The sequence below is a fragment of the Alligator mississippiensis genome, chromosome 11 (genome assembly GCF_030867095.1).
Source record: "Alligator mississippiensis isolate rAllMis1 chromosome 11, rAllMis1, whole genome shotgun sequence".
NCBI classification, from domain to species: Eukaryota; Metazoa; Chordata; order Crocodylia; family Alligatoridae; genus Alligator; species Alligator mississippiensis.
In genome coordinates this window covers 3,658,469-3,676,105 of record NC_081834.1, presented here as the reverse complement: position 1 = coordinate 3,676,105, position 17,637 = coordinate 3,658,469, and the positions used below count along the sequence as shown (strand labels likewise).

Here is a 17,637-nt window from a genome sequence, read left to right as displayed (position 1 = left end):
GAGATTTCTCTTTCTTTTCTCCTTTTTTGTGTGCAGGGTTCCCCTTGGTTCCCTAGCTAATGAAATCGGTCTAGATCGGGGTCGACAAGCCTTTGGGTCCTGGTGCAATGGAACTGCCCCTGCACCATGCTGCAGCCGGCTGTCCGGGGCTCTGGCAAGGTCAAGCTCTGCCCATGCCTTGCAGTCAGGCAGCACGGGCTCTGTCCCGCAGGGCTTTCATCCCGCAGCTGAGGAGTCGTGGCTGCTGAGTCCTAGTTCAGGCCCTGTCAGGCTGCCGGGCCGCCCCCCCCCCCCCCCCCCCCCCAAAAAAAAAAAAAAAAATGTTGCCAGCCCCTGATCTAATTAGCCATACATTTTCATTCAGCAGTACAGCTTGGGGAGTAGCAAGATTCGAGGGTAAAGGACCAGCAACCATAATAATGAATGAAGGCAGGGTCCCTGCCACTTCCCCCCAAAAACCAAAACCCCCTCAAGTGTGGCAAGGGAGATGAGGGAAATGTTTGTATTGCAGTCTCCAACCTAAATTATGCATCTGAAGATTTCATGAAACTCAAAGATAAACCCCCTCTAAGTCATTGTGAAACTTGTAGACACTTCCTTTCCCTCAAAACACATGTAGATTTATAGTTAAATTAAAACACTGGGAACACTCTGGCATTACTAGTTCCCACTTCTGCCACCCCGTTTCTAGTTCCCAATTCTGTCACCCATTTTTAAATGCCAGCTTTGCCAAACCTAAATGTTGGCAAATGTGAAGCTTTGACTGTGACCGCTGTCTTTTTATCCACCTAGCTAGAAGTCATACGCATATAAGAGCTCCTACACCAAAGGAGTAAGTCAGCATGAAGTCATGTCTTTACTCTGGGTGGCTAAGAAAAAGGATTGTAAGGTGAACTAAGTTGGTGGTATATCTTTTAGAGGTCTTGCCACGTACAGGCTATAAGGACATCTACTTTTGTATAGCTGTAAAATTAACATTTTTCTTTTAAAGAAAGGGTTCAAGTTTAAGCAGAGAGTGCTTATAGTACAGTCACTGTAAGTATTCTGTTTTTTGAAGTTTGGCCTATGCTAGTAGCTTAAAAGGGCTAAAGGAATCACAGCTGTATTATTCTCATGTAAGGTGTCTGCCAATTTATCAGGGGTGAGAGAGGGGCTGGGCAAAAGAGGATGCTGAAAATTAACTAGCTGAAATGGGGAAGAGGGTGAAGAAAGAACAGAGCAGTGACTGCAAAGAACTTAAACCATTAGGTAAAAGAAATGTACCTTTCCTTTCTACTTTGACATATTTTGACTTTGCTCAAATGAGGATAGGCCATAGTAAAACAACCTTAAGAATACGATCATGGACAAAGCCATCCTTCAAAGACAGATGCCTAAGCAGAATGCATTGCAACATTTACTTTGAAATTACTTTAAGTAGTTGGTGCTTGTCACTTGATGAGCTATGAGTTGTGGAGAGGAGATGCTTCTCTCTTTCTCTGTCTCTTTTGTAATTAGCATATTCATGCACTTTGTTAGACCCCTTTTGCAGAATTTTCCTGTGGCAGAAGTCCAAGCAGTGTCTGAGAACTTGGTGGCTGTACCACACGTGTTGGAGAGCTTGCTAAATACTTGCTAACATCTGGCTGTGTTTTCTGGAATCAAAATGATGAGGCCTTTAATTATATTGGTATGAATGTACGTGGGAAAGAAGGAAAATTAAATTTTGGAGTAATGATTTGGTAACTTATCCTACTCCACAGGAAAATTCTTCATCCCCTTTGGTCCAAATTTCTCCCTTGCTTTTAAGGCCTTGGATCATCTGTAGCAAATTAGAAATCAATACCTATAAAAATGACAAGCCCCCTCCCCATACTTTCTATATCCGTATAGCTGCCAGCACTTAAAATAAGATTTTGTTCAAGTTCGTATTTCAAGTCAAGGATGAGGGAGAAATAATGGCCTAAATCAATTATGCTCAGAAGGATTAAGATGCAGAAAAGTATTAACCTTAGCTGAAATACTAATTCTGATGAATTTTTGTTTGTCTTCAAGCAAATGGTTATGAGCCTTAGAGTTTCGGAGCTGCAAGTACTTCTGGGATACGCGGGGAGGAACAAGCACGGACGCAAACACGAACTGCTCACGAAAGCTCTGCATTTGTTAAAGGCTGGCTGCAGCCCTGCTGTGCAAATGAAAATCAAAGAACTCTACAGGCGGAGGTTCCCTCAGAAAATCATGACGCCTGCAGACTTGTCTCTCCCCAGCGTACACTCAAGCTCCATGCCAGCGACTTTGTCACCCTCTACCATTCCACAGCTCACTTACGATGGCCACCCTGCAGCATCACCCTTGCTTCCTGTTTCTCTCCTGGGACCTAAGCATGAACTGGAACTGCCCCACCTTACTTCCGCACTCCACCCTGTCCATCCAGACATCAAACTTCAGAAATTACCTTTTTACGACTTACTGGATGAACTGATAAAACCTACCAGTCTAGGTAAGGCTGTAATACTGTTAATGCTGTATATTGAATTTATGTTCAGTAATAATGGATGACTTCAGTCACTAGCGTGTACACTGTTTAATGCTGCATCCAGGCAGAGTTTTGAGCCATGTTATTTTTGGGTAAGTGTAATGATTGCTTCATGGAGCAGCTTATTCTGTGGCACGCAAGGAGATGCATCTGATGCACCAACATTTGCAAGTTGACTCAACATTGTTAAACTACAAAGAAATGTCGCCAGTTCCGGGTACATGAGTGCCCCCACAGGAGCGTGGATTGGGCAGAAAACTATTGTTAGGGCGTGGAACTCATTAAAAATAAGGAAGCGTGAGCACTTCAGAGCAGATGGCTCAGTCAAAAAGTTCATCAATCAATATTTAGGCCTGTCAAAGAAAAAAATACATATTTGGTCAGTGTAAGGCAGCAGGTTAAACTAGATAATCATTTTGGTCCCGTACAGACTTAATACTTAGAGGTTGATTTCTATAGTGTTTTACTTTGTCTACAAAACGCTTGCCTAGTCCACTAGGATATTTAATACTATAGTTAAATACAAAACCATTTTGCAAAATTTGTTAACTGATCTTGAAAAGTGCACTGTCTATCTCCAGCTGCGGTTTGAATGGCCTCTGCTCTCCTTTCCAAGCCTGGAGGAACGTTGGTAATATGAAATCTGCTCGTTATCAAAACAGGTTGTAACCATAGAGCTTATGCCAATACACACAGCTGTGCCTGGGTGAACAGTGTCCAGTCTTGGTGCTGTTGCTCTACAACTTGCTACTGAGGTGTGCCGGCAAGTCTAGCAGCTTGTCTACTTAGTTTTTCACTTGTTATGGACTGAGGCACTCACAAGAATGAAATGGAAACCAGATGATTAACAGCTTCTGGAATAACAGAAATCGGTGTACTCTGGTTTCAATGCACTGAGCGTAACGTTGAACTTCTCTCTAAAAGAGGGCGATATTGGCTTTGCTTTAGTCTGGAGTCTCTTAATTGGTTCATAGAAATTCCAGGCAGTGACTGTAATGTTGGATAATTAGCTGCTCAGAATGTGTCTCATCACTTAGTATTATAAATACTTTTAAAAGTAACAGTATAATGCTTTAATTTCAGTAAGACACTCTAGCACATGAATTATGGTATCCATTCATTCCCTGTTGTGGTGAGAGCACTCTACTGTCAGCCTCATGCCTAATAAACCAAACCTAAATTAAGAGATCATAATTCACGCCTTGTCATGTCTTACTGCTCGAGCAGTTTATACATGGCAGGGAGTTTTCTCCTTGTGTGAACTTTCACAATGAAATGGGTGAGTATAATGGGTACAGCTTAAAATCATGCCAAGTGCTTTAGAAATGAATTATTTAGCACTGAGGGGTATGGTTGGATCGCATGTATTCGGTACTTTCCCTCCATTATGCCTCTAATCCTGAGAGTACTTTTCCTCTCTCCTCTTCTGGGAGGGGAGGAGCTCCTCGATGCATGTGTGCAAGAACCAGTGCTTTTGGTTTCTTCTTGTAGTGGAAAGTAAACAGTAATTCTAGTCTGTAGCAACACTCTCTGCGGACATCACAAGGATGGTTTAGGGAAAAAAAATCTTTTTATAAAGATGAGGAAAAATAATTACTGCATATTCTGGTAAGAAAAACCCACTTTTTAGTAATCTGAAACTTTCAGACGTAACCTTCTTGACAGTTGCTGTGCCTCTCACTATAGGATACGAGAAGGCTGTGCTATTAACATCTCCACCATATTCTACATTATTGGATATGCTGGTTTTTAGTTAACATCTCGCAACAGGGCTGACCAGCTGGTAGTTTCTGGACTGTATGCGGACCATGAGGACTTAATGTGCAGCTCCTAGGCTCCTACCCAGCCACCACTCTCCCTATCGCTCCGACTGCTACTGCAGCTGGGGTTTCTAGGCTCCCCCTTAGAGGTGCACTGATACATCGGTCCCATATTGTATTGGCACCAATATAAGGAAAATTGTCGTTATTGGCAGTCTGTTTTTTTTTGGCTGTTAATGTCGCTGGTAAATGCCAGATGCATGCACAGCCGCAGCACATTGCAGCATGCAGGCAACCAGGAGCACAGCCTGGCAGCATGGAGAGCAGCATCCGGCTGGTAAGTCTATTTTGGGGGAAGGGGTGTTGGGGAAGGAAGGGGCATGGGGGCGGGGAAGCAGACTGAGTCTCCCACAGTGAGGGAGGGAGTGGGTCTGGGGCAGGCATTGCACAGCCGGGGCAGGGAGTGGGACAGAGCTGTGGGGAGGAGGGGGTGGCTCCCGCCACTGCACACACCCCGGGAGGGCATGAGGGCATGTGTCCCTGGATATGTGTGCAGGGTGAGGGTGAGCTGGGGCTGGGGGCTGGGCTGGGAAGAGCCTGGTGCAACCCCCAGCAGCAGCCCACCCTTGTCCAGCACACAGATCTGGGGGCACCCCCCCCCAATGTCTTCCCAGGGTGTGTGCAGCAGTGGGAGCTTCCCCCTCCTCCCCACACCCCTCCGGACGAGCCGTGGCTCTGTCCCATGCCCCACCCCAGCTGTGCAGTACCTGCCCCAGTCCCACTCACTGCAGGGGCCTCGGTCTGCCCCCACGCCCATTCCCCCACAACAGACTTACTAGTCAGACGCCGTTCTCCAAGCTGCTGGGCCACGTATGGGCAATCGGATTGGTTTTGGCCAATATGGCTTGTTAAAAATCGGCCATCGGTATCAGCCCAAGAAATCTCTAGCGGAGCACCCCTACTCCCCCTCCCTCAGCTTTGGACTAACTGCTCCCACCCTGGTGCAGCCAACAGTGCTTGGGCAGCCCGCGGAGCTGATGTGGGGGCACATGGCAGGGGGTAGGTACCACCTGCCTCTATGGTGCAGTGGCTGCCTGTGAATGCAGCGCAGTGGTGGTAGGGGGTCACCCATGTGGGGTTGGGGGCCTGTGGTTCACACTAGCATGGGCTCTGGGGTCTACGGTCCCCAGTGATGCGGCTCATGGTTCCCTTGGCCGCTTACAAATTGGACAGCCTGCCTTAGATTACTGGGTAGATGTTTGCCCCAAATTATTCTGGCCTCCATTTTGTTGCTGTGAGGAACTCGTTTTTTCACGTGACGCATCTTCACTTTGTTCTCAAATGGCCGATGCCTGTGCTAGGCGCTTGCAAAGCTTCCTGTTTGGATGCTGGCTTGACTTCAGGGTCTTTCAGTTCCCTTTACCCCTTGGATTCTCTCCGAGTTTGATGGGGAAGCTGGTTTCATACCTCTCTTGCCACGATGAGAACGGGCTGGGGATTTGACTTGGGGTTTGAAAATCGAGTTCCCTTCTTCAGAAATGGCATGTGAGTCAGATCTCTTGGTGTCAATCAGCGACGCTGCTGGGGTTCGGCGCAGAGCTATTGATGCCAGGTTTTCCTTCATCCTTTTCAAAGTACAGACTGGCTTCCGTGGACCCCAGAAATGGAGAGATCTTTGTGCCTGCACGTGGTTCTCCCCGCTCGCCCCAGCCCGTCTCAACTGAAGGCAGATTTGTGGATTGGCAAGTTGCTGGAAGTCAATTTTTGCCCTACAGCGAGAGGAAAACATTATTGTGCAAAACACAAAACGATATCTTTTGGCATAGTACAGCATTTGGGTACAGGCTGTATTGTTTTATAGTTATTCAATACATTATGTTATCAGAAAATGGCATTTTCCACCCATTATTTCTATTGTCAAGAACAAAAGAAGGAAAAGCTTCTATTGGTTGTTTCCTCAGACTGTTCTAGACTGTGTCAAGTGTCTTCCAGCAATAGTCTGGGCCTGTGAATTGGATGGAGCTGATCAGAAAATGGAAAGCTGTTCTGTTTCCTCTTCCCCATGTACATCTTCCATTTAAAGCAGCTGGCTGCAGATTGCCTGACCAGGAGCTGCTGCATGGAAAGTTGGGCACTGCCTGACGGCTGCTTAATCTCCTTTGCCCTCTCAGGCTTGCAGTCCGCCATGGGTCTTGTAGCACCGAGCTACATCATTACGAGGGCAGTAGAGTAATCTAGCCGTATTGGACTTAAACTAGTCCTTTAAACCAGCTCTGTGCTCTTGAGAACCGAGCGTAGCAGGCTGCAGGGCGTGGAGTAGTAGACAGATCCATCCCTGCCGTTCTCTTCAGCCAGCAGATTCTCTCACTTCTGCTTTTAGAGCATTTCTGGTGCATGGCTCTTGCTTTGCTTCTCTACCCCTGAAGTTAAAAAAATAAAAAAACAACAAATAAATAAATACCAAAAGAGAACTGGGAGTTGAAGGGATGTACACATCCATTTGAGCCCGGAGAGGGCTGCCTAAGTAGGCTTGCTTTTCACATGAAAATGCGTGTTCTTTGTCCCAGCTCAGTGGAGCACAGGATTTGGGTCACGGAGGAAGTTGGCCACTTCAGGTGTTGCAAACTGAAGGAAGCATCTGTATTGGAGAACACCTAATACAGGCTGATTAGTATCTCTTATAATTCCCTGGCCTTTGCCAGAATAACTCTAATTTACCTGAGTATGGGTGAAAACTTCGTAAGTTCAAAAGGAATTGGATCAAGTTATGTGGAAGAAATGGAAACCTTGACAAAAATATTACAAAATTGGGAACATGTTCAAGAAATATTACGAAGGAGAATTGATCCTCCTTTGTAACACCAATTAAAAAAAAAAAAATGGGTGCATCTCAGTCCAGCTGCATGCATCCACACATATGTTAAGAAGTTCTAGTTTGGGTTACTGGGATGGCCTGACACCATAGCTAAACCTGGGAACAGAATTCGTGTTCAGACAGGAATCTAACTGAAGGTCATCCTGTGTTCGCAGTCGTCAGAAAAAGCGTGTATGAAAATTAATTGGACTGTTTTACAGCTGACGCAACGCTGCCAACTCTGTTCCTCTGTTAGGAAACTGAGGAAGACGGTGAGGTTGCCATGATGTGAAATCCTTGCCAAGCAGGTTATGCTAATAGCTGATTGATATATTATACTTTCTGTTAAATGATGATTGTTTTGCACTATTTATGTTGTAAAAGCCAAATTTTAAACCAGTAGGTGTTTGGAATAGTTGGTCTCAATATATGATATCAATAAAATATTCAATATTGTCACAATCTGACTTGTAGCATAAAGAGGATGTTGCTGATGAAGCATGCGATGAGCATAACTATAACTTTGCTTACCTTGTGGAATGATGTTTAGCCCTAAAATGTGTGATTAGCATTACTACTGTATCAGACTGTACTGTACTAGCTTGAATATATGTATTTATATGCTTTGCATTGATGATGATAGTGCTTACACACCAGCAGACTCGCCCTATCCCAGAAGAAGGGTGTTTGTGCCTGAAAACTTGCGAAGAACATTTTTTCCAACTACTTAGTTGGTCTAATAAAAGATATCACGTTTGCCCAAAGAACCTTGTCTACCATAAAAATGTGACATTTGCATTGGAAATCTGATGTTCCAGGGTTTTTATTAGGTCTTCACTAGGATCTGACTTCTAGTATACCAGGTGCCTTCACAATTTTTGCTTTCTTGTTTCTCCTTCCAGTCTTCTGAACCTGTTAAATTTGAAAAACGAGAGTATTCTGAACTCTAAAGGCTCAAAACATCAAAGCTGTATGGACTGGTGTGGGTTTAAAAAAATCAACCTTGAAGTCGATATATGAAATTAGAAATAGCGAATAACCTGCAAGAACTTAATGAGCCCTTAAAAATGCTGTCTGCTTTCAACAGGCTAGCTGGTGTTCACTGGAAGGCTTAAAATTTGTACGTGAAATATTTTATAACGGATATGATTACTGCAAAATGACACTGGTAAAAGTACTTGGGATGGGTATGAAATTAAGATCCTATTAAAGTAATTGACTGTCTATTGGATTCCATAAAACAAAGATTTTGCCTAATCTGATTGTCCAAAAAATATTTATTTTGGGCAATGCTAATTGTTTTGGGGGATTTAAATTATTTGTTCATCAGAGTGGGTTTTAGAATTTGGCTCCTGTGCCCCTAACATTTATACCTTTGATCTTTCTGGTTTTTAGCAGTATGAGGCAATTGAGCACCATCAGAGTTCCCCCCAAGAGGATGTATATTTAAATGCAACTTCTTATTGTTTCAGCTCTTGCAGCTTTGAAGAGTGCTGTAAATAGTTCACAGCTTTACTTCCCTGTACGCAACACCACAGGGAATGTGTGTTCAAAAAACCCAGCAATTCTTGAAGTTGCTTTTTGTAACAAATGCCATGGGAAGTTGACTTTTCCACAAGAAATTAGTTATGCTCCACTATAATCTCCTGTTTACTTCATCCCAAATCTAAAGGTACCTTGATGGAAATTGGGGTTTTGCCTTCAACAGCAGGAGGAGACGAGGACTTCTGGTCAGACAACTGTACCTTTGTAAAAGGCTGGCTTCATGGCTCCCTTGAAGCTTGGTAGAAGATTTTACTTTGCAGTTTTGAACGTAATATCCTTGGGGCAATCCTGGCCCGTGGAAGTTGAGAGCAAAGCTATGATTGACCTCGCTGGGGCAAGGATCTCACTCATTTGCGCAATTCCAGGAAGCAGTTAGCCCACCTGCTAGTTATTGGCACGTTTGCATTAACATAAATGTTTTAAGAAATGGTAAATCATTGATAAGAATTCAGCAAACGCTTGGCCATTTCATGCATCCGAGTGTGCATTGTATAACTCTTGGATAGCGATCGTGGTGAAGTGTGGGAGGCTGGTTGTGTCTGGGATTTATTCACTAAACAACTGTATGCGCTTTGAGTCCTGTTTGGATGCAGATGAAACTTTACTTTGCAAGCTACTGCTGCCTTTCCCGTCTTGTTAGGTAGATCCACGCTGAGCGTAACCGCTGGTGAGGTTTGTGAGTGGAATCAAGCTTTTATCAGCTCCTGCTAGTGCATCGTTGTGATTATTACTGTTTTGAATATGCGTGCTGTTTAAGGTTCAGAAAGCTCCGACCTGAGTTGAAGGACTTGGTGTTTTGACTTCCGTTTCTGCAGCTCTTCTAGTAGTGCTGACTTGGTTTTGTTCCTGTGGTTGGCTGAACTAAACCAGAAATGCGGTACATTAATATCTTGTTATTTTGACCTTAATTTTTATTTGTATGTGGTCTCCCTTGAATTCAGCTATAAAAACCAGTCATTCTGTAGTATAGGCTCTCTGGGGGTTTTTTTGAAGTGCGTTGGAAGTTTAAATCAACTTTAGCTTTTCTGCTAAGGAGATTTTTTTTTCCCCCGAGTACACTCTAGCAGATTGCTTAGTTTCTGCATAGCTCGCCTCACAATCAAGGTCTCCCCTATGATGAGACATTTCAGTACATTTCTTCTGAACGGATCCAGCAGTGGCTGATCTTTGGAGAAGTTGCCTGTCCCAGGTTATAGTGGGATCCATCTTTTTAACTGAGAGTGAAAGCTTTGCTAGAGTGAACTATAACCCCAAATCAGCAAAGTATGTAAAAATAGTCAATTTAGGATGAAAGTTAAGTTTGTGCTTATGGGCTTTGCTAAACTTGATCTTACAAGCTTGCACGTTCATCTTAGGTTGCAATCCTGTCTGTAAGTGGGAGGACGAGCCACGTTGGGTATGGAGAGAAATGGGAAGATTCTCATTTTCTTTAGTAGCTCTCAAAGGAGACCTAAACATTGGGATTTCACAGGCGGCGCTTTTCTCCCTCTGCGAGATAAAGATGTTGGTCATTGTAGACATCAATAGCAACTCGGTTATCTGCATTATATAAATGGTGGGCTCAGAACTGAGCTTTTCACTACATTTCAAGTGGTCACAGCCTTTGTCTGCTGTTTCTAGCATTTCAGCCACTTGGATGCATGTAGCTGAAAAACACTTTCCTTCACAGGAATATTGCAGTGTTAGCTCCATACCTTCAATAATATCTCAATTGATGTTGGTGCTGTTAGGAATTGACTCCAGAATCTTCATATCTAGATGCCTGCGTTTGGTTTCCAAAAGCCATGCTTAGGGGACTTGATTTAAAACCAAAAAAGCCCCTGTGCTCAACATCTGCAGAAAGCAGTTGCTTTAGTGGGGCTTGCAAAGGTGCACAGCTCCCGGAAAAGCAGCCTGCTCATGTTTAGGTGCCTGAATGTAGTTTGGGATTTGAACTTCAAGTCCCGGGGTTTAAAAATATGTGAGAATGAATGGGATCTGTTGCTCAATGGGCTTCTTAAAATGGGTGTTTCAGCTAATAGAGGCCTATTATAGCATAGTTCATGGTAGGCGGGTAGGGTCTTGGCCCCTGGTTGGGTTCCCACTGGGTTACACATTGTATAGATGAGCAATAAAGGATGGTTCTTGTTTCAGAAAGGCTTGCCGTTTAAAAGTCAAGCTAGCAGGTGGAGGAGTCAAATAGAGAGCAGGATAAGGATTGAGAGATTGCATCCTTGACCTTGGAGAAGCCTCAGTGTAGGTCTTCCAAAGTGTTCCTTACCCAGAGGTGTAATTAGCACATGGCGGGGAGCGCGTGTGTGTTTAGTTTTGTTTTTTGGGATTGTGTCTTAAGCAAAAGCGACTTACTCTTTAAGAAATGGTGCAAATGAAGATATACCCGGTTGCATGGCCGTTCCAGTTGATCCATCCTGTAGATAAACTCTGTTATGGAAAGTTCGAAAATACAGCATGTTTACATGAGTTAATTTTAGCCCTTGGAGCCTCTCCAGGCCATTGGTCTCAGATACTTGGTCTCATTTATTCAAATAAACTGTTTTTTTTCTTTTGGTTGTGGTTTTTTAAATATATGCTGAACAGCAGCTTCCAAAATCTTATTGCTGAGGGGAGAGGTGTGTGTGTAAATGAGGTGGTGATTGCAACAGGCTGAGCAGAGCCTGGAAACTTGAAGGGAAGCGTTCTCAAGCACTCGGGGTTGCACAATAACACATCGCAGCAACAGATTCTCTAATGCAGGTTCGCTGCAGCCAAGACAAACACGTTACTCTCTTCCTGTCAGGCAGACCAGACACTGGAGGCTGCTTCCTTTAGAGGGAAGAATAATTTGCACGTTTCCTGCAGCAGCTTTCATCAAAGTCTCTTGAAGAGCTCCAGAAAGGTTTCACAGTACATGTGAGAGGTGTCAGTGGACCCATTGCACAGACGAGCAAAACGAGGCACTTGGCTGAAATGTGGAATTGCAGCAAGTGCGTGGTAGACCAAAGAGAGGAATCCAGGAGCCTTCTAGGCTTTTGCTGCCTTAAAAGCCTAGACTGCTCTGTCCGCACTCAGCCCAGCTGCCTGGGGGTCCTGCCCTTCTTAACTCTACACGACGCATGTGGTTGCATATGGTGCCCCTCACTCTTGCAGTCCTAGATGCCTGCCCTTCATCTGATCAGCGCGAGCGTGCCGTGTGGGTTCGCTGGCTGCAGCCGTGATGGTTAGTGGCATCCTTTCCCGGCGGGCTGGCAGGAGCAGTTGCGTAGGGTTGACTTGACTCCATCCTGTGTACTGCACGGCACAACACATTTAAATGGTGGTAAGAAGGAAGGGGCGCAGCGAGAAGACCTTGGAGTCATTTGAAAGATGTGGCCACGTTTTTTCTTTCCGAACCAAAGAGGCAAGTGGATCGGGGCTAAAAATAGGGCCGGGGGGAGGTTGGGAGCAGGAGGAGGGAAGCGCTTGTATGAAATTACTTGTATGTGGGAGCCTGAGGAATTGCAGTGGTGGACGTGGTTAGAAATAGCTTATTGAATGTGGGTCCCAGTTGAGACTCGTTCTTTCCCTGCTTCCTCCCCTAGGATGAGGGCACAGAGCAGTGTTTGTCTCTGTAAGCAGCTGCTCTAAGCTTTAATTTGTTAAGTATCTTTCAATTATTTTTAGAGACGAGAGCAGCGAACCCATTTGCATGGTCTGATAGATGAGGATTTGGTGAAACCGAATTCAGGAAGTGAGAAGTAGCTTTTGCAGCGAATTTCCTGGCACCTTTATGTTGCCAATTGAGCATTATTTGCAATCTCGGGAAGAGATTGCATGTCTTGGAGCTGAAGCTCTTTCTGTGCTTACCTCTGGATTCAGCGAAGCATGCCTTAACTTAAAGCCTGCATGTCAGTGCTTTTCAGCAGGATTATTTGAGATGGCGACTAAACCTACAGAAACGCTGCACAGCCTGAACATATCCGGGAAAAACCTCAGAAGCCTGCAGAAGTACTCGGCTGCAATGAGCTGAAGTCTGCTCTAGATTTTGGGCATTTGCCGAAGCAAGAACTCCCTCCTCCTCCCCTGAGGATTTCGAGGTTGTAGGCAACATTTTGAATTATCCCCCCTGCCCTGATTTATTAAATTGTTTACTGCTGTGACTTGGTGAAGAGGCAGTCGAGCATCTTGTGTTTACCTAGCAGAGACTTGCTAAATGTTGTACTGTCCTGATACTGTTATTTTACATAACTATTTGTGTCTTTAGTAATAAACCTACTATTATTAGAAACCACTGGTAACACTGTAGTTCAGTAATGACTTTTCTCAGTCTAAAAGCATGCAGTTTTAGTCTGAAACTTAAACGCCGAATGATATAGTCACAATAGGGTAGTGTATCATTGAATTAGTTAGCTGTATTTTGCTGGGAAGGATGGAAAAGCATTTCTGAATGTTGATTAGTTGGTGGTAGGTTCAGAGTAGCTGTGATGGTCCATGGACTATGTGAGAAACAAAGGTGGTTTTGTAATATCTTGTTATGGAGCTAACTATATAGCTGAGAGAGAGATTGGACAAGGTTTGGGGGGAAAAATGCTCTTTCTTGCATCTGGGAGAGATCGTGAGCCAGGCTAGTCTGCAGTCACTCAGAAGGCCGGGCCGGGTGGCCCTTAGAGACCTAAACTGGTTCAGAGAGGCTGAAGCTTTCATAGGTGACAGCCAACTTCATAAGATGTGAAGTAGACTGTTGCCTAAGAAAGGTTATGCCTTTATAAGACAATAAGAAGTGCTCTACTGGTGCAGACCAGCGGTCCATCCACCTAGCCCAGCATCCTGTCTCTGGCTGACCCGGTGTGCGGAGCTGCCCACGCTGCGTGCTCCCTGCCACTTACTCTAGGAAGTAAAGGCTGCCCTTACCTATATCGACTGGGTCCTGTGCGAGGGAAGTCCCAGCCCTCCAGAGCTAGTCATCAGGCCCAGCAGTGCTCCTTGTCGCACCATCTTAGCAGGCTGAAGGATGCCAAGCTGGTCCACCCCCGAGCAGCTCTACGCAGGCATGCTCCGCACAGTCCATCATCCCACCCCGACCACATGTGGCGGGACCCCCTAGGTGAGGGCAAGGGTCCCCAGTGGACAGGTCTGTATTCCACCTTGATCCCATGAGCTACCAGGGACCTTAGCTAGTAGCTCCTCCACAGAGCTGTCGCCGCGAGCCTGTGTCTGGCATGCTTTATGGACACCCCCGACACGTGCCCTTTCTGCCAACAGAGGGGGAGACCCTGGTGCCCCCCTGCCTCGAGTGCGCCAGGTTGTAGCTCCTCTTCTTGCTGATGTTCTGGCTGCATGTTCTCTCTCCTTGCACCTTTTTTTGTTACACGCTCGCTGCCTGCGGCCTCACCAAGGCCCAAGACCTCCTGGTCAGCCTCTCTCTAGCTCTGGCAAAGCTGGCCCATCTTTAAGACCAGGAAGGAGGCTCTGGCTGGAAGGAACCCAGGTGAGCGTGGAGCTGTCTTCCTGGCGCTCCTCTGCTCACGTCTCCAGGTGGGGTTTCGCTGGTCGGCATCCGCAGGCTCCCTCGACTTATTCGGGGGGCAGCGGGTGCTGGCCAGTGTGCTGTGCTCCATGTCCCCTTCCAGATCCCTTGTTTTGAACCTGTAATTCTCACTCCCATTTCTGTTTTCTTTTTATTTGTCCCAAATAATCAGTTGGTGTCCCCCCACTGATCTCCCTTATGAAGGAAGGCATATGGTTTTCGTGATGGAGTAAGCCCATGACTCTATGGCACATCAAACATGCCTGTCTTCTGCAGTTTCAGGAACAGATGCTCTAGAAGGAGAGCGTATGATCAAGGTATATCTGGCGTATTCAGACTCCCGTGTCTCTGTTCCTAGCATCCACTGTCATTGGTTTAGAGAGACATCCCTGACTGTTATCTTCAGTAGCTATTAACGGATCTATCATCCATGAATTTGTCCAAATCCTTTTTGAACCTGACTGTACTGTCTGCACAGTACACAGATTTTGAACCTGGCTGTACTTTCTCTGAACCAGTTTGTCACTGATGTGCTACCCTGTCCTGGCTTCTGTCTGCCTGTCTTGGGTCTGGAAAAGAAGTAAATGCAGCGTAAGCTAAACACGGGGTAAAATTTGGTTGTCATTGATTTACCTGGTCTTCGGCTTCAGCTGTATTTGCCCCATTCTGCAGATCAAGAAAGGGCATTTTATGCCCCAGACCTTGTCTAATGCCTTTCCCAGGTGTAAAGAGAAGTAAAGAAACCTTGGGGGCTGGATTAAATTACATTGTGAGGTCCCTTCCAGCCCTTTCTCCCATGACTCTCCTACCTCTTTGATAAACTGGTAATCTGCTGTCTAGTTGAAATCATGTTATTAGGAGCCGTCACATCATCTTTACTAAATGATTCCTTTTAGCTGTTGGGATGGTAGGGGGTTTGGTAAAGGTGCGAAGGGAGACGTTCCTGAATGGATAGCTAACGTTTGGTTTCCCTCAAGATCGCAAGGAGCATTTCTCAGCAGCAAGATCCTGTGCTTGCTATTTTTAGCCGTTGGTACTGTTGGTGAGGTGGAGCAGAATATTTTTGGAGCTGGAGAAAATACAGCCTCTCAATCCAGCTCCATTTTTTTCCCTTCCTGACACGATAGGATTTTTCATAACTCTTTTTTATCGTGCTTCTGCCTTTTTACATAAACGGTTTTAGACCAGATCTTTTCATTCTGTGAGCATAATTAAGGCTTCCTTTTCCTATTAGTTTTATTTCAGGCTTTCAATAAATACGAAAAAAAAAAATAATTCTTATAGTTTTGAGTAAAGTTTGTATCAAAGTATACAAAAAGTAGGCTGTATATTGGGCTGGTTTCTTATCTGTTATCTATTCTTGAGTTTTAATCACTGGTATTTGCACGGAGACTTTCAGAGGAAACCCAGATGCTTCAGGAAATGGTGTCCATGAATCAGTTAGAAAGAAGACTGAAAATGGCCTGATAATATGTAGCATTTACACAACATTTTTCTCTGTATCAGAGTGCAGTAAAAACACTAAAGTGACATGCAGCGGGAGAACAAACTGAGTTTCAGTCAGGTTTTCTTAATGAGATATGAATCTAATTTATGTGGTGCCCTTCTCAACAAAGGCTCAGGACAAATTACAGGAAGAGAACAAAATAACTTATAAAACGAGAATGTCGAATTGAACAAAGCAAGAGGCCAGAAAAACTATGAAATGAAGTAGAGTATTGAAATAAAATGTAAAACAATCCCCCAACAATATCTTAGCTTAGCCTGACTTATTAAACACCTGCCCCTATAGGAAGATTAAATGCTGCTTGCAAAGGATGTCGGGGTTTGGGCTCTGGCGCGCCTCAAGGGGAAGGGAGTTCAAGGGCTGAGGGATGCCCAGGGCTGGGAGGTAATACTTTCCCCCTGTACTACGTGTACCAGGGTGGTTTACTTATTTTAAAGAGCCTTCCTCTAGATCATCAGGTATTGACTCAAGATTTCGACCGGGGGGTGTCAGTGCTCCGCCTGGTACCTACACCTGGAGGTTCCCGGCTAGAGGGTCTTGGCCCTCTGCTCAGGATCAGACTGGTTGCTATATTTGGGGTCAGGAAGGAGTTTTACCCCCTCTAGCTGGGGGCATGGCCCTCTTCCTTGGAGCTCTCCAATGTATATTGATAACCTTTGCAGTAGAAGATGTTGGCTGCTGTGGTCCTTCTGCTTTACCTTTGGCAAGGTGTTATAATTTTGGGTTTTGTGTCACGGTTTACTGTTTTGCTAAGAGGTTAGACCGTGAACTTGTACAGGATGGTTTGGGTAGGGAAGATCCTGCCTCAGGTAGGGGACTGAACTAGATGACCTCTCATGGTCCCTTCCAGCCTACGATTGACTACCAAGAACAGCCTCGTGGCACATTGACGGTTACTTGCAGGAGGTTTTGTACTTGTTACACAACTGCCCATATAGGAAGATGGCACTTTAAAAAAAAAAAATGTTAGAAATGTGTCTCGTCTCTCCCCTTTCTGGCCCTGACAAACTTGGTGAGTGCTTAAAGAACCAGTAATTTTGTGACACTAAAGAAACCTTGCAAGTCAAATTGACTTGATGAGAAGCAGAAATTTGTGCAGCTTGTGTGAAATTTTGGTGGTTGGCACCTGTTGAATTCAAGCAATGGGAGGTAAAGTCTCTTTAAGGATTCAGGCCCCTTCCTTTTCAATTAAGGACATACCCATAACTTAGGTACTCTATATTTAGGTTATCCAAGACGTTCTCTGTTAGCACAGAAAGATGGGACTCGATTTCTGATTTATTTTTTAAGATTTTGGTGTTTGTTTTCATTTGAAAGAAAATCCACCAGGCACTTGCGTATTATGCCATTTTTAGCTTCTTACATATGTAATTTTTTTTTCTTTTCCTGGCCTTTTAAACTAATACATAACATAGTAAAGAATGTGAATAGATGAGATGCAAAATAAAAAGTTTGCTATATAGTTATGTAGCAACTACATGGCAGCTGTCAGCAAGAGCAGAGATTCATTTTAATATTGTGGCATAGTCCTTCCTGTTAGTTTAGCTATTATCTATTTTCTTTAATTTCCTTTTAGTTTCAGATGGAAAAGTTTTTACTTTGTTTCCTCCCACCCTCCCTTTTTTTCAGGACTACAGCAGTTTCTGGCATGGAAGGGTTGCCATGTAGCAATCAAAGTGATTCCTGGGTATAGAATTATATATTTGTGTCATGTAAATGCTTGAACATAGTCTTGAGCTGCAAAGGTTGACTATAATTTTAATTGCATCAGGAGGGGTTCATTGCTTGTTGAAGTGGGAAATCTATAATGGGTTAGTCAGGAAGATTGTCTAATTTCCCTAAATCCAGTAACTTCTGTGGCCTTGAAAAGCTTTTAGAAGGTCTGGTATGGTGAGATAGAACGGAAAGCTCAGCCCCTACGATGTAGCGAGCAGCATTAGTGAAATTTTAATATTTTGTTTTTCCCTTTAGAGC

The 17,637-nt window shown here is 44.6% G+C and overlaps 1 protein-coding gene across 4 annotated transcripts in view; it reads left to right on the top strand.

The window, feature by feature from the left end:
* The window catches only part of PIAS1 (protein inhibitor of activated STAT 1), an 88,975-nt gene that overhangs the window by 35,799 nt on the left and 35,539 nt on the right, over positions 1-17,637 (top strand). For all 4 annotated transcript variants that reach the window (XM_059714527.1, XM_059714526.1, XM_019477710.2 and 1 more), the window contains exon 2: positions 2,035-2,479. In XM_059714527.1, the coding sequence (XP_059570510.1) occupies positions 2,035-2,479 (445 nt within the window). The remainder of the gene's footprint in view (positions 1-2,034; positions 2,480-17,637) is intronic.